Consider the following 24,571-nt stretch of genomic DNA (forward strand, 5'->3'; position numbering starts at 1 on the left):
TGTTTTTGGATACGACGATCAAAAACTGTTGGTCTTTTACCATTTCTTACCGTAAATTTACTGACTTTCTTTGCAGTTTCGACTTACGGTAGTTCCATGTAATTCTACGGTAATGCAATGTTTTTGGATACGACGGTCAAAAACTGTTGGTATTTTACCATTTCTTACCGTAAATTTACTGTCTTTCTTTGCAGTTTCGACTTACGGTAGTTCCATGTAATTTCTACGGTAATGCAATGTTTTTGGATACGACGGTCAAAAACTGTTGGTCTTTTACCATTTCTTACCGTAAATTTACTGACTTTCTTTGCAGTTTCGACTTACGGTAGTTCCATGTAATTCTACGGTAATGCAATGTTTTTGGATACGACGGTCAAAAACTGTTGGTCTTTTACCATTTCTTACCGTAAATTTACTGACTTTCTTTGCAGTTTCGACTTACGGTAGTTCCATGTAATTTCTACGGTAATGCAATGTTTTTGGATACGACGGTCAAAAACTGTTGGTCTTTTACCATTTCTTACCGTAAATTTACTGACTTTCTTTGCAGTTTCGACTTACGGTAGTTCCATGTAATTTCTACGGTAATGCAATGTTTTTGGATACGACGGTCAAAAACTGTTGGTTTTTTACCTTTTTTTACCGTAAATTTACTGACTTTTTTTACAGTGTGTGCAGCCTGTCAACATTCCTGTATTTTTTTCCATGAACACTAAGGGGCAGTATTTTATAAAATTACATCTTGAACATCTTAGTAGTATAGTCAGAAGCAGGGATCACACTCAGTATCAACATTGGCATAGAATGGATTATAAATTATATGTCATAGTTTAAGTTTATGGGTTTAGAAAATGACTAAATGGTTATTCAAAGGAGATATAAACGGACCCAAAACCTAACCAACATTTTATCCTATCAACCAGACAGGATGAAATATAACACATTGATTTAAATACACGTAGAAATAAAAACGTCCAGTCTTGTTCAGCTTTATTTCAAAAGCACCTTAAGTTGAAAGGACAAAATGCTGTACAGAACAAACTTTATAAATGCCTTTATAAGGATAATAGTATATAATACTATAACACAACATACTTTTAAACCAGTCATGAAATTAAACAAAACCCCAAAACAACCAGGTTGTAGCATGAAAAACTATGACCTGCTACAGCATAAGTTCAGTCTGCGTTTTGTTTCAGGAACAATCTCTGATCAGGTGGCCAGACTGAGCTGAGGGGTTTATAATGGTGCAGCAGCTCAGACAGGAAGAAACATTATAAAAATAACTTGGACGATTAATCCTAAAATGTATGAGGAGTCAATGAGTTGAAGCTAAAATGGGAGAAGAGCTCATAGTTGCATGTGCCAAATCAGATACAAGTTTATTAGTAAAAATAAGTAAATAGGTGTTTGTCTTGTTTTAAATAAAGTTGGATTTTTAGCTTACATACAATTGGATAATTCCAAACTAGAACCGAGCTCAGTGCCTAGATAAACAGATATCAGGAAACGTCTTATTTCCGTCCTATCAAAGCAAAACAGACAAACATACATACAGAGAGCTAAGGAAGCTGAAGCAGGTTTTCAGCTCTCATTTCCTAAAAATCAATCAGGCGCCATTGGCAGGCTCTTTGTGCCGTTTCACCGGGGGTTCTGATTTCGCAGCCAGCCTCCGTCACCACTGCGTCAGCACTGATGAGCTCAGCGTTGGCCCGGAATGGGAGGGGGGAGGGAGCATGGGACCAGAAGATGGGAGAGAGACCCAGAAAAGGAGCAAGGCGGAAGGAGAGAGAGAGAGAGAGAGAGAGAGAGAGAGAGAGAGGTGTTGCCGCCTCTCAGACGCTCTCACGCATCAAAGAGTAACAGCAGCAGCAGCGGAGGGAACAGAGCATCCTTCTCCCGGGAAGAAATAAAACAACAAAAACAAGAATATATTTTACATTATTGAAGCTTTATAATCAGCCTTTATATTATTAAACCTAGTCAGAACGAGTTTTACCCCCGAACCCATCAGGAGATCGATCTCACTGTGAAGGGAAAAAAGGAGCGTCTGGTGTGGAAACAGACCGAGGCTTTCAGCACCTTGGACAGCGACAATGGCTCCAATGCTGGAGGACGAAGCGCAGCCCGGTGAGTCCTGATGATGGAGTCAGTCTGACTGTGGGGGGAATTCGCTCTTTAAAAAAAAAAAAAAAAAAATAGTTAACACATTAATCCCAACCTGAAACTTCGTCATATTTAAGCACTGAAAGCTAATTTGCTAATCTTTAATTTTGAACTGAGATGTTTTTATTGACTTAGACTACAAGTGAGTATGTAAAAATGAATGAAAATAAATTTTCTAAAATAAATCGATGTTAAAAAAAACTACAAACATCCATTTTTTTAAAGTGCTGTCTATGATCCTTGGTAAACTAATAAATAGTCGTTATGTTTCAAACACTATTAATAAAAGTGTACAGTTACTTGTCATCCAATCAAAGTAAAAAAAATAAAAAAATAATAAAAATGTCAGTTTTATGAAATGAACAGATCAAGAGTGTTTCTAGTAGAAGTAAAATTACAGCTTGTTTTATTTATTTATTTTTTTCATGTCCTCATGCATTACAGCCCTCCCGGTGTTTCGTCCATCTGTCTGTCATCGCAGCCTCGAAAAACATCCCACACAGGATTACAGACTAAAATATTAATCAGCTAAAGAGCAGAAAACATTTTGTACAAGTGCTGTGATTTAAAACTGATTTGATCCCATATATATATATATATATATATATATATATATATATATATATATACATATATATATATATATATATATATATATATATATATATATATATACATACATATATATATATATATATATATATATATATATATATATATATATATATATATATATATATATATATATATAGTTGCTATATGTACAGAAGGGCACCAGACAGTCTTTTAATACAGGTATAATGTAGAATGAAAAGCTGTTGATTGTCATCATTTCGTTTGAGCTGCACTGTCACATTAATATCACATTAACCATGCCGTGGCGACTATTATGTGTGAAAAAAAAAACCTGAATAAATGATCTAACACATTAGCTTTAACCAGATGAAAAAGAGAAGCGCATGAGTGATTGGTCACCACCCCCGCGCCTCGATCCGATCTCTCTTTTTAGATGGGTTAATCTGAGTGCTTTACCACTGGGTCGCCCTCCTAATTGTGGGAAATGGACTGCATTTCCTCTTTTGAAATCAACCCATTAAATGTGGCTGCATGAGAGGGCGATAGCCTGTGAGACAGAGCTCAGCGGCACAAAACAAAGAAAGCACACAGTGACAAATACCCCTGTATCGTCACCGCAGCGACACCATGTGAGACACAGGGGCTTTTGAGAGAAATGACATCCACTGTGGTTGTAACTGTGGTAACACCTCGCCCTGTAGCATTTGGTCAAAATTATCCCTGCTTTTGAGAGGAAAGAAGATAAATGACTATAATCATTTCCAAATATCATATTGTGAAATCTTCTTTAGCTATTTTATGAATCCAACTGAGATTCATTCATTCTCAGAAAGAAATAAAAAGCTGTGCAAAAATAAATAAATTTCTCATGTCAAATGTCAAATGTACTCTGTCTCATACATGAAAATGTTGACACGACCAAACGAACAAAAATACAAAATGGCAGTGGGGTAAAACGACCTTCCCATCTGTTGAAATCCACACCTGTCTCTGAGCAACCGTTCTCTTTATTTTGGCGTCTCTGGAGTTACAGGTCCTCCATTTATGATTCTGGCTGTTCCTGTTCATATATTATCGGCAAATCTGGAATACGAAAACAACACTTGGTTGAACAGATTGCATTGTTTTTGTCCTCATTTGACTCCAGGCTGCAGGGTGTGTCAGAAGAAGAACAATGTATTCAGTTGCTTCAGTGCAACAGCACGATCACAGTGGCTTGTGTTGCAAATGCTGCTTTGTTGCAATGTGTGTTTTCTTATTAAATCTTACCCTTTTTTCCATTTTCTTCCCTTTTTTCTTCCTCTGCCTTCCTCCAACCTCCTCCACAGTGGCAGTGCCCGTGGGTGTTGCTGTGGTGAGTGTTTTCGGCCTTGTCTTCACTGCATCGGCCTTCGCCTGGATCTGTTGCCAGCGCAAAAACACCAACAAGTCCCAGAAGACTCCCCCTTACAAGTTTGTGCACATGCTCAAAGGCGTCGACATCTACCCAGAGAGCCTGAGCGGCAAAAAGAAGTTTGCGGCAGCCACAACCTCAACAGCTAACGATGCCGCTAAAACAGATGTCAATGGAAACTGCCAAACTACGCCGATGAGCCCCGGCACTGGTAGACCCGCCACGACTCCAAATGGCTCCAGATCAGCCCTGCACCTCGATCTTGAGAAGCGGGATCTGAACGGAAACTTTACCACCAAACCTTTTCACCACCACCACCAGACGGTGCGCAGCTCCCCAGACCTGGAGCTCCCCTCCCCACAAACAGGGTTCACTCAACCCGGTGCGATGGAACGGCGCGACCCACCTTCCCCATCCAGCGCCCTGTCGAGCCAGGCACCCACCCCGGCTGTTGACAGGCCTCAGGGGGACGAAAAGGAGGGCGGTCTGGGGACCCTCCACTTCTCTCTTGAGTACCAGGCAGAGAGGAAGGCATTCATTGTTCACATCAAGGTAACACACATTTATATTTACTCAGGGGAACTTTCTGAGTGTTTTCACGCTAAAATCTTATTTTAATGTCTTCACGTTTTCTCCCAGGAGGCCCATGGTCTGACTCCAACCGATGAGCAGTCGCTCACGTCTGACCCCTACATCAAGCTGACCCTGCTGCCGGAGAAGAAGCACAGGGTGAAGACAAGAGTCCTTCGGAAGACTCTGGACCCGGCCTTCGATGAGACCTTCAGCTTCTACGGGATCCCACTGGCCCGAGTGTCCGAGCTGGCCCTTCACTTCATGGTGCTGAGCTTTGACCGGTTCTCTCGAGACGAGGTCATTGGAGAGACCCTCGTACCTTTGTCTGGAATCGACTTGTCGGAGGGGCGTGTCCTAATGAGCAGAGAGATTATCAAGAGGAATGTAAAGGTAAGATGTGGAACATATTTTATGCATCTATACGTGAGCCTTATATAGGGTGGGGTGTAGTCAGGGAGCGAGGGGCGGAGGACACCCTGGACTCATCGGCGGTCCATCACAATACAACGCTGTGTCAAGACAAACAGCTACTCATCCATACTTAATGGATATTTACATTTAACATTAAAAGCTTTAGTCTGTAGGGAGGGAACCTGCAAAGTGTAGAAATAGCTGCAGACTTGGATGGTCTTCGTCAGTTCATCTAATAGTTTTTATCTTAAGAAATGTCATGGATGCTTTCCGTTCATTGTTATCCCCCCTTAGGTGAGAGTTTATCTGTGGTTGGTTGTTTGTTACTGACAGAGACCGACAGTCTCTGCAGGGTTCGCCTCCTCTCCGGCCTGCTGACTGCTGACATATGCTGCAGGCCAACCCCCACCCAACCACCTCCCACTCCACTCAGGTCTGAGACCTGAACAGCACTAAAGCATTTAGGACAATAGATATGAACATCATTTAAGTTTTTTTTTTAAATCATTAGTTAGATAATGGAATCTAAATTTATCGATTCATCATAAAAAGCCTTTTTTGAAGCAGCAAAGCAGCTTGGTGGAAAATAGAGAACTCAAACCAGATAGATTCCCCTACAATCATATTTAAAAACTACACAGACACTCTTTAAGTTATTTCTCATTCATTAAAATAAAGATTTGCACAAGTGCATATTATAGGGCAAATGATCCAATAATGATTCCTCCAAAGCTTTTCTAATGCAAGATACTATCAACCTTTATCCTGAATTAGAAGTATGCAGCAAAAGTGGCATTTTACTTAATTCAAATACTTTGTAGGATTTCCATTGTCAGTGTCTTGTCTGTGGTAACAAAGAGTTAACGTTAAATCAAGTCAGCGGTAAAGGCAGAGCAGGAGGCTTATCTCCCCGTAGAGACTGAACAGATCTATTGCAACATCCCAGGTATGGATCTGAAACCTGATACTGCTGCTGAGGGATGTGCTGCATTCAGTTCAGACAAATTAAAATGCTATAGAGTTTTCTTCTTTAGATTTTTCTGTTTTTTTTTATTCTTTTTGTGCAAATTCACCTGATTTCTACACTGATTTCTTAAGGACATTTAAGTGTGTTACTTTAAAGACTCATTGCTGCAGTTTTTCCCCACAAAATGTCTGCCATGCCTTTGAATACATAGTCATGTGCCTAGTTATGCTAACATCCTAACAGAACAATATAATTAGGACACTAATACTGGACTGTCAGAGTGGGAACAAAAATAATGTATTTTTCACATTATTATTTTCTCTGTAGTGTATCGAGCTCATTATAAATCTCTGGAGAGCCGATTATTGGATTCTGTTTCTGCCTTTTCCTGGCATCTGAGAGGACTACATTGAAATAACATCTCATTTCCTGTGTATTGAATTTTTCCTATAAAGATATCTCATAAATTTTGCCGAGTTCACTTAAGGAGCTGTGGCTCTGCGGTGACTATGAGAGGAAATATGCCTGAGTAAAATATATTTTTGTTCTCATTCATGATGCCCCGGACAGAACGATGGTAATAATTTACATTTTTGACCAACGATGGAAATATAACATTGTTTAGTGCAAATGAGCATTGAATTATCATATAACTCTAATCCCAACTATATGTTTGGTGCAATTTTTGCACTCTTAAGGGAGTTCTTTTCTAGGATAATAATGTTACTTAAATATGATCTTGAAATCTTAAAAGTGCTGAAAAATAGAGGTCAGAATCTGAGGATTGATTTTTATATCCACCTTCAGCCGATCTCACTTCATATTTTTCACCATCAACAGAATATTAATAAACTTAATCCTTGTTTTCATTGATGTTCCCCATTAGTGTTTCACAAAAGATCTTTGTTTTGTGCTTATCTTAATGGTCTGTTTCTAAGATGAGAAAAATTGCTCTACAAATCTGCTGCACAAAAGACAATGCATGCAGCCAAACAATTGTGTGATTTCAGTAGCTCATCACACAGCAAATCTACACAAATTTGGCATGACAGGAGTTCCTTACATGATGTTCTGTAAGACAGGAGGCGTTTCTTTGCTAGGAGGGTGGTGGCTCTTTGTCTGTGGGGCTCATGTGTCCCGTTGCTTCATGTGACTGGGCGTGGGTGCACAGCAGTGCAGCTAATCAATGCAGAGTTGCCATAAGCAGGTTTTTACTTCCAGCGTTTTTAATCAACACGCTATAGCTGATGGAGTGCGGCTGTTTGGAGGCAGTGTGAGGATTCTCATTGTGTGGGAGGTATTTTGTCTTTCTGCTTTGTGTGGGTGGACGGGAGCACACATTAGTGCAACGAGTCAAGGCAGCATGCAGTGAGCAGAATCGCCTTTAGATGATGAAGGTAGACCCGGAACAACAAACATTTGTTTTTTACGTTCATTTTAGTTACCCAGATGAAAGCAAACATGTTTTGGCATCTAAATTTTATGTCAGGGATAGAAGTTGTCTTTGTTAAATTTTTCATTTCCATGGCAACTATGTTCAGGGGTTGGAAATCCGGTTAGGTGTGATGGCAGCAGCCAAGGCACCTTGTCTACAGGGTGTGGATGAAGATGTGCGTGTGCGCGCGCGCGTGTGTGTGTGTGTGTGTGTGTGTGTGTGGGTGTGTGTGTGTGTGTGTGTATGCGTGTGTGTGTGGAGAGGAAGGGAAAGAAACGCCCTGCAAATAAAAACATGAGGGATTCATCAGTAAGACGTGTTGTTATTAAGATCTGATGTACCACATAATCGATAATAAATGTGTCTTTTACCTCTACTCGGTTGTCTGCAGTGAAAACCAATCAACAGCACTGGTTTACTTATTGGTTATTGAATTTGTATTGTGCATTAGCTATAAGTTACCAATATTTACAGTTTGCAGAAAAAACTCAGAATTACTAACACTAAGATGGATTCCTACCCGCCAACCAGATTACAGTATTTGTTAACGTTTCTGATGGTAAGCTAACTATCAGGGGGACTGTGGAGTCATCAGTGTTTCTAGGGAATCAAAACTGACAAAAAAATAATTATTGCATCTTATTTACCAAGGCCAGATATGGGAATGAGTTTGTTTAGGACGTAACTGTGGAACAACTAAGGGTGGTAGCTCAAATAGGTTTTTATGACCTACAAACCAAATGATTACTGCATGCAATAAAAACTAGTCAACAATTATTTCATAAAAATGTACAAGTGGCAAATAATGGATTTACTGCTTGGGCATGCCTTTGCAAAATAAGCACAAAAAGCACAAATATATTTTGGATTTTCACTAGAAAGCTAAGAAGACTCATATCTCCTTCTTTAACTTTTAATACTTTTGCTTCACTAATACATTAGGTATCTCCTTCATTGAATAAACACAAATGGATAATACATTTATGACCACAGGCAGGTGATGCGACACCAAGTCTCCGTTTATCATAGGACTCATCAGTGGGTTGATCATTTTGGTAGAAAGGTTTCAGACTGCACTGCAGTTTGTAGTTTATGGGCACAGCCTCACAGCTCTAAAGAGAAATGTTACAACACAACTTCAGAGGTCTGATGGAGACTGTTGTTCAGTGGGTCAAAAGGGAAACTGACACACTATCAGGTGGTCATAGTGTTATGCACTACAGTGTCTAAATCAGACATGAATGTGAAGATAAATGGATTGTTTAATTTCCAGTGTGAATTAAACATATTTTGCCTGGCTTTGGTTTTCAAATTGTTGTTAAAGTCTTGCTTGAACGTGCTAACCAAAACTCTCCTGTCCTCTATCTCCTCTCTTCATTTTCTTTCCTTCCATCTTTTCCATCCCCATCTTTGATTTTTATTTATTTATTTTTTTTAATCATTCCCAATCCCTACATAAAGAAGTCTTTGGGTCGAGGAGAACTGCTGCTGTCTCTGTGCTACCAGTCCACCACCAACACTCTGACTGTGGTGGTCCTGAAAGCTCGGCATCTTCCCAAGACTGAAAACAACGGTCCTACTGGTGTGTAGACTTTTTTATCTTAGCATCTCGTTATTAACAGGATACCTGCAGGAAGACTTTCTTTGACCTATGAACATATTGAACCAAACTCATTCTGGCATGCTGACAGCTGCTTTAATGAAACCCCCAGAACACCAAAGGAACCTGATCAGGATGTTATTTTGAGCACCTAGTGTATATGTATATACATATATACACACAATATATGTGTGTGTATGTGTTATGCAGACATCAACACTAACATCCGTCACTTCCACTTTATTGTTTTATTGATCTGGCTGGGGAACAACAGGCCAGTAGTGAGCTGCTGCAGAGACGGATATTTTCCACTGCTGTTCTTGATTCTTTCGCAATTCATTAACGGCTCTCTTCCTCCTTTTTCTCCAGATCCATACGTCAAAGTGAACATGTACCAAGGAAAGAAGCGCATATGCAAGAAGAAGACCCACGTGAAGAAATGCTCTCCCAACCCGGTCTTCAACGAGCTCTTTGTGTTTGATCTGCCCTCCGAAGAGGGCCTGAGGGACACCAGCGTAGAGCTCCTCCTGATGGACTCAGACAATGGCTCCTCACGCAACCCCAACACCGTTATCGGCCGCCTGGTGCTGGGCACGTCGGCAGCGGGAACGGCCGGTGAGCACTGGAGAGAGATCTGCGACCACCCGCGTCGCCAGATTGCCAAATGGCACACCATGTCGGAGGAGTAATACAGCTGAGGTTTTGTTGATTTTGTTACCCACAGCTGAACTGGTACAACCTTGAAAGTGATGAATTGAGGACTGGCGGGATGTGACGTCCCACTGGCCAGTTCTCATTGGACATTAACTGGGGATGTAGTGGGTTAGGTAAAGGGTTATTTAAAAAAAAAAAAAAAAAAAAAGGGAGTGGGCTTTTATATAGAGGAGATCACATTTCAACTGATGTCACGTTGCAATCATTCATTAAACCAGTTATCTGTAGAAGGTGGGGATGTTGAAGCTTTAAACAATCCCAAAGACTGCCACTGAGTGAAAACATGCAGCATTATCATTCTGGCCTCAACAGATTTTCACTGTCCATGGCTGCAGCGCAGAATGTCTCAAATGTTGCTTTTACACTTTCCTCTCTTCCACATGTAGTTCTGCTCATTCTACGTCTCTCTGTAGCTCTTCCTCTTATAAATAGTAACCAGTAGACCATCATACGAATACCAGAAAGAACCAAGACTGACCGTGCTGTACAAAGGTGGACTATTAAAGATCATTTTATAATGCCAATGTTTCATTCTTAAAAGATGTATGTTGTTTTTGTTTTTTTTTTTGGTTTATCACACCGATACAATTTTTTTCTTGCTGATTTGCAAAACCTCGGTTTAGGTCTAAGTGTTATTTCATATGTCATGACTGAGAGACAAATACGAGCCTAAAGTAGGTGGTTTACGGATTGACTGGAACAGACTGAGCGCACTGGGGACTGTGGAGTAGCTGCGGAGGCATTTATGTGTGTGAGTGTGTTTGTATGTGTCTTTTTCCAGAAGAGGATGTATGCAGTGACACAGCTTTGTGAGTGTGCGGATGCAAGTCACACAATGTTTACTGTAGGTGTTTTGGTCCTGTTACTGTGAGCACAAAGAGAGCTGAAATGTAAATGTGTGTAACTTAATATAAAATATGGCAAGTTCTGACAAAAAAAACAAAACACGAGTCTGAGTTTTTTTTTTTTTTTTTTACTTTACTCCCTGTGGTGTTAAAAGTGTGCATGCATTTGTGTGTGTGGTTTTGTATTTTGTGTACACTGACAGGATTATTTTTCTAACAAATGGGGGCTGACTGCTCCTTATGGGTCCAAAAGCCTGGGTAGAAATACAATCATGTGAGTGTGTGTGTTCACATTTTTGTATTTACAGGACCAAAACTTAAACCGAAAAGGGATCTTCTTAATTAAAAAAAAATTGGGATCACATTGCACCCCTACCAAGGCAAGGATCAGCCTAAGTTCATGGACATGAATAGAAACAAGGCAACAGCAACATCAGACACAACAAGGACCACTGGATCGAAATGGGCCAGGACTCAGCAGGCTTACATAAGCTGTCCACAACATCCACGCAATGCAGCACCTGCACCCAGAAACAGCCAATAAGACTCCAAGTCTCCAGACATCTATAGACATAATGCACTGAATGGTTCGGAAACGTACAGAAAGGGAAAGCAGGAGAAACTCAATGTGCCCCTGCGATCAGACCACAGGGGGGTCAAGAGAGACTGAAGGAAGCTAATGTGCCACCAGACTGGTTGACTGAACTCCAGTCATCAGCCCCCTCACATGTGACTTGGCACTAAGTGGGACCACTGCTCATGCCAGACTGGGAACTCTTCCCTGCATAAGAGACAAGCACAATGTCAGTTTTAACCCCCAAATCCCCAGTCAATCAATCAATAAATAAATCAATAAACCATAGATTAGGCTCAAGTTACTATGTTCTCATATTGCTGAGATTATTGAACTTTTGTTGCATTTGTTAGAATCAGATGTAGTCTGTATTTAATAACCCTGCATTTATTTAGGTTTGAATATTACCATGCTGTATTCCTCCTCACGTTCAGTCTAGTATAACTCTTCTTCTTTTGTTTTGTTTTTATTTTATGCAAAGCACTTTGCTTGCCCACAGTTAGCTGAAAGTGCTCTATAAATAAAATCTCCCTTATTGAAGGGTAAAATATTAATCACGCCTAAATTTGTGCTGCTAAAGGTAGGACTAAAAGAAAGCATGATATCACTGGAGTGTCCTCATGCAGACAGATAAATGCCTGCATACCTATGTGCATGCAACGACTTCATTAATGTAAAAAAACATATAGGTTTTGGGAACTTTGAGTAAAAGTAAATAAAATAGACAATTGCCCTGGGATTATTTCTCAGGATCATTCTATTCTACTTAACTTCACACCAGGCCTTTTTAAATCCACAATCTGTGCAGATTTTGTACTTTGTATCAACCTTCATCACGAGGATGACATCACTGGGACCATTTCCAGGTTGATGATGTAATAACCTCTGAGTCTAAGTGCTCCAGGATGAAGTCATCAGGACTGAATTTAATATCAGCTAAGTGGTTCAGCTAACGTACACTTGTCTCAGCATCTTTCCTTCCTTCCTTTCTTTCATCCTTTCTTTCTTCGTCATTATCATCTTACTCCGACTTTCATTATCTTTGGACTTGCACAGAGTTGCATCAGATGCTTCATGGCGGACTTTAGAAAAGGAGGATGTTCTTCTCCTGCGTGATTCTCGGTGTTTCTCACTCTTTCTGCCTCCACTCTGACTCTTGTTTCCATTTCAGACATCTTTTGATGCCATAACCCGAATGCCCCAAACTACATGCAGTAAATTAGTTTGGACTCTCTACGGTACTTCCTTCCTCACAAACACTGAATTGGCACTAAAAGAAGGTAATTACCCTGTAAACAACAGAGCCCCAAATGTTTTTGCTTATAGTTCTTTGCAGTACAGTGCAGGATGTACTTTTATGCCTGCTGAGGTTTCTGTGAGCGGCTGACAGTGAGGTGTGACTTTCAGCAATTAAACTATAGTCAATAATTTTGCCACAGGAATTGCACTTTGTAATTTGTTCACTACAAACTGCATGGAAAGATGGAACTGTAACACATTTTTTGAAGGATTTGAACGATGTAGACATCCAGGTTCTCTCTGTTTGCGTCCAGAGAAGAGAGAGAGAGAGAGATTAAAACCCAGTATAAGCCATAAATCTGTCATCATTTCACAGCATTTTTCCCTGTAAGTGTGTTAAACTCAGAAGAAGATTTTAACATTAATTTTATTATGCTAAAAAAAGAAATATAGTGATATCTTCCTACCAGACCCTTTCTTTGGGCCGTGGGGTAATAATATATTCTGAAAACTACTCTGGTTCTTTTAAAAGGTTTCATTCGTTTCACATCAAACCATGACCAAGTGGTATTTTTTTTTCCATTTCCTACTTCTAACCCCGCATTGTGACTTTATTACACCTTCAAGATGTTTACAGTTTACTGTTAGTTATTACATATCCACAGTAGGATTGAAAACCACACAGTGGACATAAAGAGCGTGCTTGTTTAAAATGCCTTCTGAACTATTAGGCGGCTTCAATGCCATCGTAGCATCATTTACACACACAAACTCTTTGACAGGGATGGCTGCCATGGCAACTGTCTGTGTGAGTCAGGTGCATGCAGAAGCATTCCTGGTGGAAATGTGTGTCAGCGTTGTGGTTGACCAGAAGACAGTTAGCGGTTGACCCCATGGGATTAAAGTAAAGAGCATCGTCAGTGATGCAGACACTGAGATAAATCAGACGTATAAACAGACACCGTCTGACTCGTTTCAACATGTACATCGATTTGTGAGCAAATTACCCAACATCAGGGGCAGAGAGGTAAATTCACCAGGTGTAAGAAAATAATAAAAATGGATGGAGAGATGTTTATATAGTTGTGTAAGATGCAGATTATTTCTGATTGAGGAACTTTCAGGACAAACCATATTACACGGCAATTCCTATCTACACCTATCTTTATAGTGTCACTTCCTGGTCAGTGCAATTTCCTGGCTTTAAATAGGATGTTCTCAAAGTGATCTTGTCAGCTTGCTCAGAGTGTAATTCGTAGGTCGGAATGGAGTTACAGAGAGACTGTTGGCGTGTTTCCACCAACGTCTTTGATGTGCATTTTGAAATATCGTGTTAGAAAAGGTTGATGGGAAAAAGAAAAATTCAAAATAACTCCTTCAATCTTATGAGCTCGCGTGAGGTTGCCTCTGGTTTTTCTGAAAAAGAGTAAATGCGCTAAAGGGAAAGTGGAAACACATTTGCTATATAAGTTCTGACGTCGTGAACGTTCTCATCCACAGGTGGATCTGTGCCTTACCAGAGGCACAAAACTCATAAGCATTTCAAAGTGCAAACCGCTGACTCAGAGGGAAAGACTCTTCATTTCTCCAAGATGTGATGTGAGGTCCATGTTAGTTGGAAACCTCTACATCTTGTTTATGAAAACCATGGTTAGTGTAGACATCTTACAAAGTTATGCTGTACGCAGTCTGGTTAATTTGCTCCAAACCAGAAGATGGAAACGCATCTAATTCTCCTTTTGTTTTTCTTTCTCGCAGTATTTTAAAAGTTCGCTCAAAATTTGCATGACAATTGGATGCAAAGGTAAGTTGTGCAACTCTGGGAAGAGAGTAGAAAATGAATTATTTTGGCCAAATCACATGTCGATTTTAACGGTGCCTCGCAAAACCAAACGGTAAAAATTAAATGACAATAGAGAGAAGTGAAGCTGCAGCAAACAAGGACCTGGATAGATGGAGGTATGGCAAAAAGAAAAGTCTGAACATTGATAACAGAACTCCATTTCGAGACATGAATTGAGAGCCTAAAATCCACATGCAGAGGTCATCTGGGCACACGGGGAAGTGTTACTGAATACCTGATGTGCATGAGTTAGCAGAAAGCTTGGGAAGCCATCCAGGGCCATTTACAGATAATAAGAAAAAACAAATACATGTTGCTACTTTAGAAGATTTATTGCCACATTTTGAACAGGACAGTGCTGTTCATTCAATAGAAATTATTTTTCAGAGGCAAGAAGAAAAATATCAAATTATTAAACAAAGAGATATATTTTAGATTTATCTATTATTATTTGACAATTAAAAAAAAAAACAGAAATTAACACAATGTTCCTACCAATTTAAAGGAAACAATTGCATTCCTAGAGGAATGTTTTCAGCTAATCCATGTAGATTTTTATTTGCTTGTTTGTTTTGGGTAACAGTCTTAACCTTCTGCTCAGTTGATGAACAGCCTGCTCAAGTGCTTAAATGTCATTAATTTGATCAACTCCTCATTTCTTCTTTTTGCATTTTAAAGCTCAGCTGACAACCTCGTTACGACCCGGCAGAGCAAAATGCAAATCTGTGCGACTGTTTTCCATTGTTCCAAGATTAGAACCAGGAGTGTATTTCCAGAAAACATGCCAAAAATAAGAGTTGGCCTCGAAGCTCAACTCCTTCCTGTAAGATTCAGCACTGACTGAGTCACAGCCGTGATTGTCCTTCCCTCCAGAGCTGTTGTAATTTTCCAGTGAGCTTCTTTTTAAAGGCATCCATCTCTCTGTGTGTCTGAGATTCATCCCCAGTGCATTGTGGGGATGGTGGGGATGAGTCATCATGCAAAAGACTTCCACCCAAGTAGACAATTACTGTCACTGAGAGCTTTGCATGTGCTCAGTTTGTGCTGTCTGCTTACTTTACGCAAAAATAGTAATCTAAAAAAAATATATATATATATATTTTAGGACGTCTTAGAGAACTCTGATCGTCGCTTTTACAATTTCCACAGTCGCTTTGTGTGAATTCAAATTCACATTATTTCATGGAGCAGTGCTAATTGCCTCATTAGTTTGTCACTGGGGCTGGTTGTGAGTCAGTTCTTGGGAGCTCAGAGAAACAGATACCATTACGGAGAAAATGGCTGATGGGGAGAAATCAATGCTACTTTCTGTCAGAGTCCTATATGCTTCATACGTTAAAGGATGGGGAAAAAGGGCTAAATAAAATGTGTTATATTTAATTTCAGAGTATGGTAGAGTTAACAAGAAGGAAATAGCTTAAAAGATGGTAAACATAACATTATTTGTCAGAGGCAGCCAGCTCTATTTAGTGAAAGGCTGAACGTCTGCAAGCTTTCATGCCAAACAGCAGGCAGTCTCAGTGATTAACAGCCCTGCACAGGAGAATCATTCAGCTGCCTGTGGGCTTAGTTAGAATGGAAATCAGCAGATTCTGACACCGTCTATACTAAAATATATAACTCAGTGATTTCAAATGCAAATATCTGCCTTCACTTAAAAATATAGAAGCTGTGGAAAGTAAAAACATTGATAACAAAGGGATCATGGTTGAAGTGAGCTGGCACTACAAGCTGCAACTGACACATCATATTGTTATTCGTTTTAGAATAGAAAGGAAATTGTGCTTGGAGATACATTTGAAATTCGAGTCATAACACGTGGAGCGGCGACCTCAGATTGAGCTGTTTGCAAAAATGCCATCAATGTCTGCAGCGGATGCATCGCAGATGACAGGTGAGCAAAAGGAATGCGGCGCCAAGCCGGGTCTGCGCAGCGCGCCGCCCACGAGGTCGTAAACTGCAGCACATTGGCAGGAAGTTTAGTAAATGATGCCTTCATTTTCCTTACGACTCTCCGACCGTACTGTGAAATCAAGCTGCCTAAAGATTCTTACTGTGTTTTTAGAAAAACCACAGGAGCAACACTGATTGGAAATTGTGTGGTTTAAACTGAGAAGAACATAAAGTGAATCTAAAAAAACAATGGGTGCTAATAGTAGTGACATAAGGAGACCTGGAGCTTTTCCTGCCCAGTGATTCGTGCTGTGGTCAGTCCACCTTATGCATATTTTGAAACAAATAAGATGACAGAAAATCCATGGAGTAAATTAAATATTCGCTTGTCACATGAGGATGGATCCTTTCAAGGCTTCCTTTATGCTAATCTATTAGACAATCATTACATTCATTTGCAAGATTTTTTTCACTTGCAGTTTTACTTTAATTAATCAAGTTGACTTATCACTAATTCACACATTGTCACTAGGCCAAATATAACAGAAAATATATAGGAAACAAATCACTTTGCATAGATATTTTTATTCTCCATACAGAGCAGCAAAGCACCTGTGCAGTTGAGCTGATTTTATTATGTGAAATTCTAATTGCCACTAGCATTAGCATTACGAATCTCAGATCAAAACATTATCTGACTGAAAGGAAAGCGTTTGCAGTAACCTTCTTATTCATTACTTCCCATAAGAAAACACTTAAACTCTATACACACAAAGTCAAAGCGAAATCAACATCCGTCTATCCGGTGTTTACAGGTGTTTGTCTATGCAGGGCGGCATTGAGAAGTGGCTGTAAACTTTTACGGGTTTTTTTTCCCCCTGCAAAACTTTTCCAACTTCCAACTTTGTCAAGGTGAGCATCAGGCATCTGACAGTGGAGAAGTTTCCTAATTTGAAGTTGCGTCTTCATTGTTCACAAACATAATTATTACTTGTTTTTTTCATTTAGTTAGAATGTTTTCTATAAAATCTAAGTCCTCTGGCAGACAAGTCTCTCGGTTTCCACATCACAGGCAGACATGCTCCGTTTTGTGAAATAAAGGTCACAGGAAGGGTTTGGAAACAGATAACTGATGACAGAAAATGATTTTAAGCCCCAAATACTAGTTGAGGGACTCTTAGCTGGGGAGTGAATTTAGAATGAGAGGCAGGTAATAAAGGTGGAAAGGAGAGAATGAGGACAGAAACACTCCACTGTTTCATCCCCCACTATGTACTGGGGAAAATAAAAAATAAAAGGATTAAACTAGGATAAAAATAATGATCCCAAAAACTAAATCAAAGCATTATAAATGACGGTAGACGACTGTAATATACATCACATTGTTCATACTGTATGCTTTTAATTTGAATGTCTTCTTTCTACAACAGTGGAGAAATGCAGACACGATCCAGCATCGTGTCCTGCGCCGCTCCAGCCAATCAAGGCTCAACCTGAGGCTCAACAACCAAAGAGCGATTAAGGCGAGGGTGCATGTGTGTTGCCATGGCAACAGCGTGAAGGCCACAGGTGCTCATCCTTTAGAATGGCAGCAAAAATAATGGAGACGGCGAGATTCTGCTGCGTCTGGGTGTGATTTAAACGCACAAACAAACGGTTTAAAAGCCGACGCCTTGCTCTCCCCACATCCTTCGTTCACCTTTGCTGTCATGACAACGCTGTCCTGCGGTGCTCCCAGTGTTAGAGAGTCTGGAGATTGTTGGAGACGCGGAACAATACTGGAGAGGTCTCGCTCTGCAACGCACGGGAACTGGAAAAGCAGGAGGAGCAGATAAGAACCGGTTGGCATGACTGTACTGATAAGCCTCTGCGTTGTCTGACTGTCCTCAGCTCTAAACAAACCGTCTCCAAGCTTCCTGGAGGGTCGGGCAATTTAATTTTGGGCTTTGAAAGCAAAAATGTGAACACGATCTTTACTGTGTAAACGCGGGGAAGCCATTCAGAAAGAAAACAGAGGGGAGAAACAAGAGTGAAAAGATGAGGCATCATACCCGCCTGCTGTGGGTGATAACAGCAGGAGGTCTCCTGGGTTCGCTTTGCATCCCCGATGCTTTGTGCCTGCAGAGAAAACGCCGCAGGAGACAGAGAAAAGAGCACCAAGCAGACAGAAGTGAAAAAATAACAACATACACTTTCAAGTGAAACAAACTGGATGGACGAAGTCAATGCATAGACAAATGTACAATATGTCAAATCAATATGATGCCTTGAATGTAACAAATAAGTGGAACAAGTGGAACGGTGCCGAGGTATTTCAGGTTGTAACCGTTCAAGAGTGTTGCCATTTAAAATTCTGCACCGTCTACAAATTTCACCAAGTGAGAGAAACGGCACGAATCAGCATCTGTCACCTCAATGTCAGAAGTGCAACGTCTCAGTATGAATCCATGCACACTGTGTCTGGTTCTGTCCACAAACTCCAGCCTACTGGAAGGACATTTTACAGGACGTGGAAAAGATACTTGGAGTTCCCCGAGGGGATGAACCCGTTATCTCCAGACAGGAAGGTCGGGACAACACTGCTGATGCCAGCCTGAGTGGACTCTATCCTCCCTCGAGGAACTTAGAATAAAACCTCCAAATAAAACCACCCGGATGGAACGCCTTGCTTCCTCTGGATCTAACCCACTTAAGTTATTCGTTTAAGGAACGGTTTATGAAAATTTGGTGTCCAGATCTCTGCTTCAGGTCTCTTCATCGCTCTCATCCATCCTGATTTTCCACAAGGTCACCGTTTGCCACACTTCTTATTTCTTTATCACTCAACTTGTACTGTGTAGAGTTTTCTCTGCAGTGTAATTAATCAGTCATTTTCATCATTTTGTACTGTTGTCACTTTGCACCTAATATTGTTCAGAAAAAATATTAGTCGAAAAAGCACTGATTTGATTTGCCTATAGGTTGTAAAATCTAATAATATAAAATCCCTCAACTTAACAGGATGGAATCAGAAACACAGTCCACATAATTTGAAAATATACTTTCTGGAAAGAATTAAAATGATATTTGACTTTACCGTGATTACAAAGAGAGATAATTTGATATGCAATGAGAAATTGTTTATGGGAATGAAATGAAGGTGAATAGATCCAGGTAAGGTGAAGTGCAACCTAAATGTCCTCGTTTAAAGCAGGAGACTGTTTATTCTGTTGCTAAAATATCTCTTAGTCTTTCTGATATCTTTGGAGAAATTTGTGTCGTGGGGCTCAGTAAAAGCCATTGAATGGCAAAAATTTAGACGTTTATCTCTGACAGACAAATTTGTTTCTTTTATTAAACTCTCTAGCCTGACACTTCATTTTTTCATCAACCCTTCCCTCCACAATCTCTTTAAGGGCTTGTGGAAAATGTTGCTGATGGTCTGCAGAGACGGTGGAAGAGTTCAATTTTCTGAAGCTGTTAAGATGAATTTACGGCCCGTGGAAAATAGGAGGCAGTTTGTTTTGATCTCTCCTTCACTTCCTGCTTTACCTTTACATTTTTAACGCCATGCATTTCTTCATTTTTATTTGTCTCTCTCTGTTAGCCGCTGCAAGTGCACTTCCTGAAAATAAATATCTTTCCTTCCTGTATTAGTATTCTATTTTTTGAGCAGCATCAGTCTCTCTCTCTCTCTTTCTCTCTTACACACACACACCCATTTTCCACCTTGATACGAAACCACTGAGCAGATCAAACATCCTTCCACCGGTGTCTCTCGTTCTTTTCGTTCTTCTGTTCCTTGTCAGATTTTTCAGCACATTGCTCCAACCAGCTTTTTCTGATCCACACATAAAAAAACTGCAAAGGATTTTGTTCACAAAATGCGACAATCTTACCGTGGAGATGCTCACACACACAAAGAAACAAACAAACACACACAATGCAGAGTTGTCTGTGTGGAAGCTCAAAGGAGTCATATATCATGAGTAAAACCCAAACCCATCCATCCATTGTCTATTCCTGCTGGTCTTTGCAGGGTCCTGGTGCCCATTAGCAGCGATCATCGGGTCATAACTGTTCACCAATCCATTGTGGGATAACACAGAGTCACACAGGACAGACAATAAAACACCAAATGGACACAGAGTTACAAAAATATACCCAACATACTGGTGTAAATTATTTTATTTATTAGCTAACCAAGCAAATTTGCAGAAATATACACTTGAAATGCAGATGTATTAATTAGAAAAATAGTATATTTCTCAAATTTTTATCCAGTTAGAATATCACAAAAGAAGATGTTTTGACAATATTAAGGCCTACACAATCATGTGGACTGCTTTCAACCATATTGGTGGAAAGCTGAGTGGAAGGAAAAAGTACGGTGGAAAAAGATGCACAAATGATAGAAGAGGAAAACAAGAGATACCAGACCTAACAACTCAAAACTGATATTATTATCAACCTTGGCCTCTTTAAATCCCTGTTTTCTTTTTATTCATATATTTTTTTTCTTTTATATAAATATATTTTTTTATTCTTTTAACCAAGTATAAATTATGATAAAAACATATCATATTTTCACGAGTTCACGAGTTTAGTTGATCAAATTAGTTTTCATCTGAATGACCTGTAAGTGAATTAACATGAAGGATCTGAAGTTTCTCTCTCATTGAGATTACAACTCATTTTACAGCTGGGTTTTATTTTCCTCTTTGTGCAGAACATCAAAAGTTTTAACAGTACGCTCTGACTTCCTCTGCCTTACTGCCTCTTTTGCGATGAGACAAATCTTCTGTCGTTCATAAAGAAAGCAGCTGATGAGAAACGTCTGACCGTAAAACGGGGAATGACTTTAAAGCTGGCTGCCACCGAGAACAGGCGGACATTTGTGCTTAAACAGGCCGTTAGCTTGCACACTGCCGTTAGTGCCTGGACAACATTTGCATTGAAATGAAAGAAACGGCTTCCAGTTTGATCGCCTGGCTTACGACAGCTCTGCCCTCTCAAGAAATGAGCTGTGGAGCAACACTGTTCAGCCTTCTTAGCTTTTACAGATATTCATTTTCTCTCTTTCTTCTTTTTTCTTTTTTGCTACAAAGCCAATATTCTTAGCCTAAGTGGGAGGAAACTGAGCTGACAAATCGATTCCGGTTGACTGCTTGTATTTCTTTTGTGGCTCTTGTAATTTAAAACCTCGGCCTGACACCACTGATCGACTCTCCTCCATGCATTGTTCTCCGGTTAACCTGGATTTGGTGGGGTGGATTGGTCTGGGCCGAGAACTCCAGGAGGGAAATTGATAGGCAACTGCTGCGGGGTTCAGTGGGAGGAAACTGCTGCACAAAGAAACCTGAAAGTGCAAAGACCGTATGTTGTTGCTAAAGAGAAGCTGATTCACTAAAATGGATTTCCCAATCGTTTATTATTTCTGACACTCCTGTACTAGGAGCAAAATACGAGTAAATGTGGAAGACTTATTTAAAAATCCAGCATCACGCCTTTGATGATTTCAGTGGCATAGTTCAGAAGGGATGTTTTTCATATGGCTTACTTAGGTTATCTAGTGTGGCTCAAGTTTTTAATTATAAGCCTCAACCAACATCTTACTTTTATTCTTAAGCAACAGAAGATAAAGCCAAAATCTTACTTACTTTTTTTAGCTTTCAATCTTTTGCTCTTCTTTTTAAAAACATGCACCACTCAGAAACTTCCTAAAATATGGAGTCTACAGAAGGTTTTATGGACAGCATGACTTGTACTTGGGTAGCTTTAGCAGATCCTGATGATGAACTAAAAGAGTTACAATATATTAGTTGAAATTACTTGATTTTTATGACTTCAAAGTTAAATCATAAATATTTAAAGTGCCTACTTTCTCAGTTAATCGGTGCTTATTAAAAAAACATTACAAGTAATTTTATGGAAATCAGGGGATATTTTGTGAGGTCTCCATGAAAAAAGAAATGAAATCATTTACATAACTTAAAGCGCTTCAAACCCATTTTAGCTGCAGATGTTACACATTTGGTGATAACACGGAATACGTAGCTTTTCCGAAGACCCGATGCTGGTTGTCATGGTGCCCTCAGAAACACGAGCATCATGTTACTAACAGAGAACACTGTGAAGCAATGAACCCTAAATAACGTCTTTCAGTGAAGTCAGGTTACCACACACCAAAGGTTTTACTGGGTCATAATTAAATCACTAAGATAAGTTGGCTGGATGAACACGTTTCCCCAGTCGTGACTCTTTTCCTGCTCTTCAGCAACTATTCAGGGAAAATTGCTTATGAAAGCAACTCAGAGCTCAACTTTTGTCACGCTGCCAGCAACGTGGTGCACTTCCACTGAATTGCTAAATTAGATTTATCTTTTTACATCTGACGGTGACTTTATTAATTTTATTTGAAAAAATACTCAGAACTTTATTTACATTATTAAAGGTACAAACTGCCTATTAAATTTAGAGCGGCTCTTTGGTTGGGTCAATTTATTTTCGGACTGAACTTTCCAAAAATAGGGCAACAAACCTGGCAACAACTTCCAGCAAATACTAAGAGGTGATACAATACGATTTGTATTTTATGGACATAATCAGGATGATCCCCATTTAAAACATGAAACTAATTTAAGACATAGCCTACAGTGAAATCAGAGCTCTCTGTGATAGCAGGGGCCTAAAGTAATGCATGACATAATAGGGGCCATTCTTCAGAGCATCAAACATTTATGAATTTCACATGAGGAGGTTCCAGTTCCCTCAGTGTGGTTTTATGTTCAAGGGCGTGTTTTAGGAGGCCGTAACTGAATCCACCTTGGGGAGGGACGACAATAAAACCCACTGAGATGCATCACTTGGTCTCCTAACAGTACGAATGCCGGAAATTGTATCGATATAAGCCGTGCAAAAAAAAAAATTAAAGAGAATATCTTCTTACAAACTATAAATAATGCTTACTGACATTAATCTGAAATAGGGATGTTAGGGACTGAGAGAGTGCAACATATAAACTAGATGAAATTATCCAGTAAGCGATGATTAAATGAATTATAAACTGTGAATTAGTTACCGCTAAGAGGTATTTGAGGTGAGAAAAAGCACAGTCTTGCTCAAGTAACTGCAGAGTAAAAAAATTTAAAAAATGATAAGTTGAAATTGCTTTAGGTGCTTGAAAGGTGCCAGTTTAGTAAATGTTAAAATTGTATCATTTCTAATTGAGATTATTTATGTAGCATCATTTCAAAACAAATGCCAACTCAAAGCACTTTACAACTCAGCCTTAGATATTAAAACTTGTCAACTTCACCTAATCAGAAAGACACATAAAAATGTAGTTTCATTAATTCCAATTTGACAGCATTGTCATAAAACAACGCAGTCGAGTTTAGTTAATTGGCAAAAGGTTTTGTTTCTAAGGAATCCCAGCCAGTTGCATCAACTCCTCCTGTAACGACAGCAGACAGTTGATTTCTTGAAGTTAGTTACTTTGCAGAAACCCCTCACACACTCTGCATGCATTTGACAGTGAAAAGGAAAACTCTATCTCAACATAATCTGTGCAGGGGACTGGCTAGACCAGGGGTGTCAAACTCAATTTCACCGAGGGCCACTTGGCCCCCCTCAACGGGCCACATTGACGATACAAATCAGGAGTGCATCCCTGCTAAAACACCCCAGACAAAAGGTTGGTGTTTAAAGGTAAGCAAACAAATAATAAAAACAAGTCACATGGGCAGACATTTTAGACTCTACGCAAAGATTTAGTCTCAGAGGCAACTGAAACCAATTAATTAAAAACATCCTTTCTGAATACAAACCTTTGGTTGAAATGTAGTTTGTAGTCAATTCGTGCTCAAAACCTATTTTAAGTCAGTCATCAGCCTATAATGATATGTTTGAGCACGGTGCATATGTCAAACATGGTGTAATGCATGTTTGACACATGTGCATTACGCCATAGAAATGCCAATTGGTAATTGAAGTAAAGTAGCTTCGATTTCAAAGAAGCCAACATTGAAGTCGATTGGCAAATGAACCATCACCAAAGGGGAAGGCTCTTGTTGTCTCACTGCACCCCAAGAGATGCATAACCTACAAAATCTGTTTCTGTCTGGTTTCGAACCAGAGACCTTTTGCGTGTAAAGCAAACACGATAACCACTACACTACAGGAACTAAGCTTCTCTGTTTTGTTTCAGTTTGAGGTTCCAAAGTTGATGATGTGAGATGCAACGCATGAAAATTTCAACTGAGGCTTGCACTCAGATGCCTGGATTCAGAGTACAGACCATGACACCACAGAACCTTGTTGACCTTTAGTAAACACCTGTGATGAAGAGAACATGCAAAATC

The 24,571-nt window shown here is 39.7% G+C and overlaps 1 protein-coding gene across 1 annotated transcript; it reads left to right on the top strand.

The window, feature by feature from the left end:
* The first annotated feature begins 2,096 nt into the window (after positions 1-2,096).
* Positions 2,097-10,780, top strand: syt4 (synaptotagmin IV). The gene is made up of 5 exons (XM_014973671.2): positions 2,097-2,130; positions 4,071-4,687; positions 4,775-5,098; positions 8,983-9,103; positions 9,491-10,780. Exons 1-5 carry the CDS (start codon positions 2,097-2,099, stop codon positions 9,808-9,810), a joined length of 1,416 nt encoding a protein of 471 aa, XP_014829157.1. The 3' UTR covers positions 9,811-10,780.
* Positions 10,781-24,571: the final 13,791 nt, after the last annotated feature.

This window comes from Poecilia mexicana, unplaced genomic scaffold (genome assembly GCF_051168715.1).
Source record: "Poecilia mexicana isolate PSO_F unplaced genomic scaffold, ASM5116871v1 scaffold_18, whole genome shotgun sequence".
In the NCBI taxonomy this organism is placed as follows: domain Eukaryota; kingdom Metazoa; phylum Chordata; class Actinopteri; order Cyprinodontiformes; family Poeciliidae; genus Poecilia; species Poecilia mexicana.

Coding starts and splice junctions, on each gene's coding strand:
- syt4 (XM_014973671.2), top strand. CDS start 2,097: ATGGCTCCAATGCTGGAGGACGAAGCGCAGCCCG. Junction 4,688..4,774: donor CATTCATTGTTCACATCAAG/GTAACACACATT, acceptor GTTTTCTCCCAG/GAGGCCCATGGTCTGACTCC. Junction 9,104..9,490: donor TGAAAACAACGGTCCTACTG/GTGTGTAGACTT, acceptor CTTTTTCTCCAG/ATCCATACGTCAAAGTGAAC.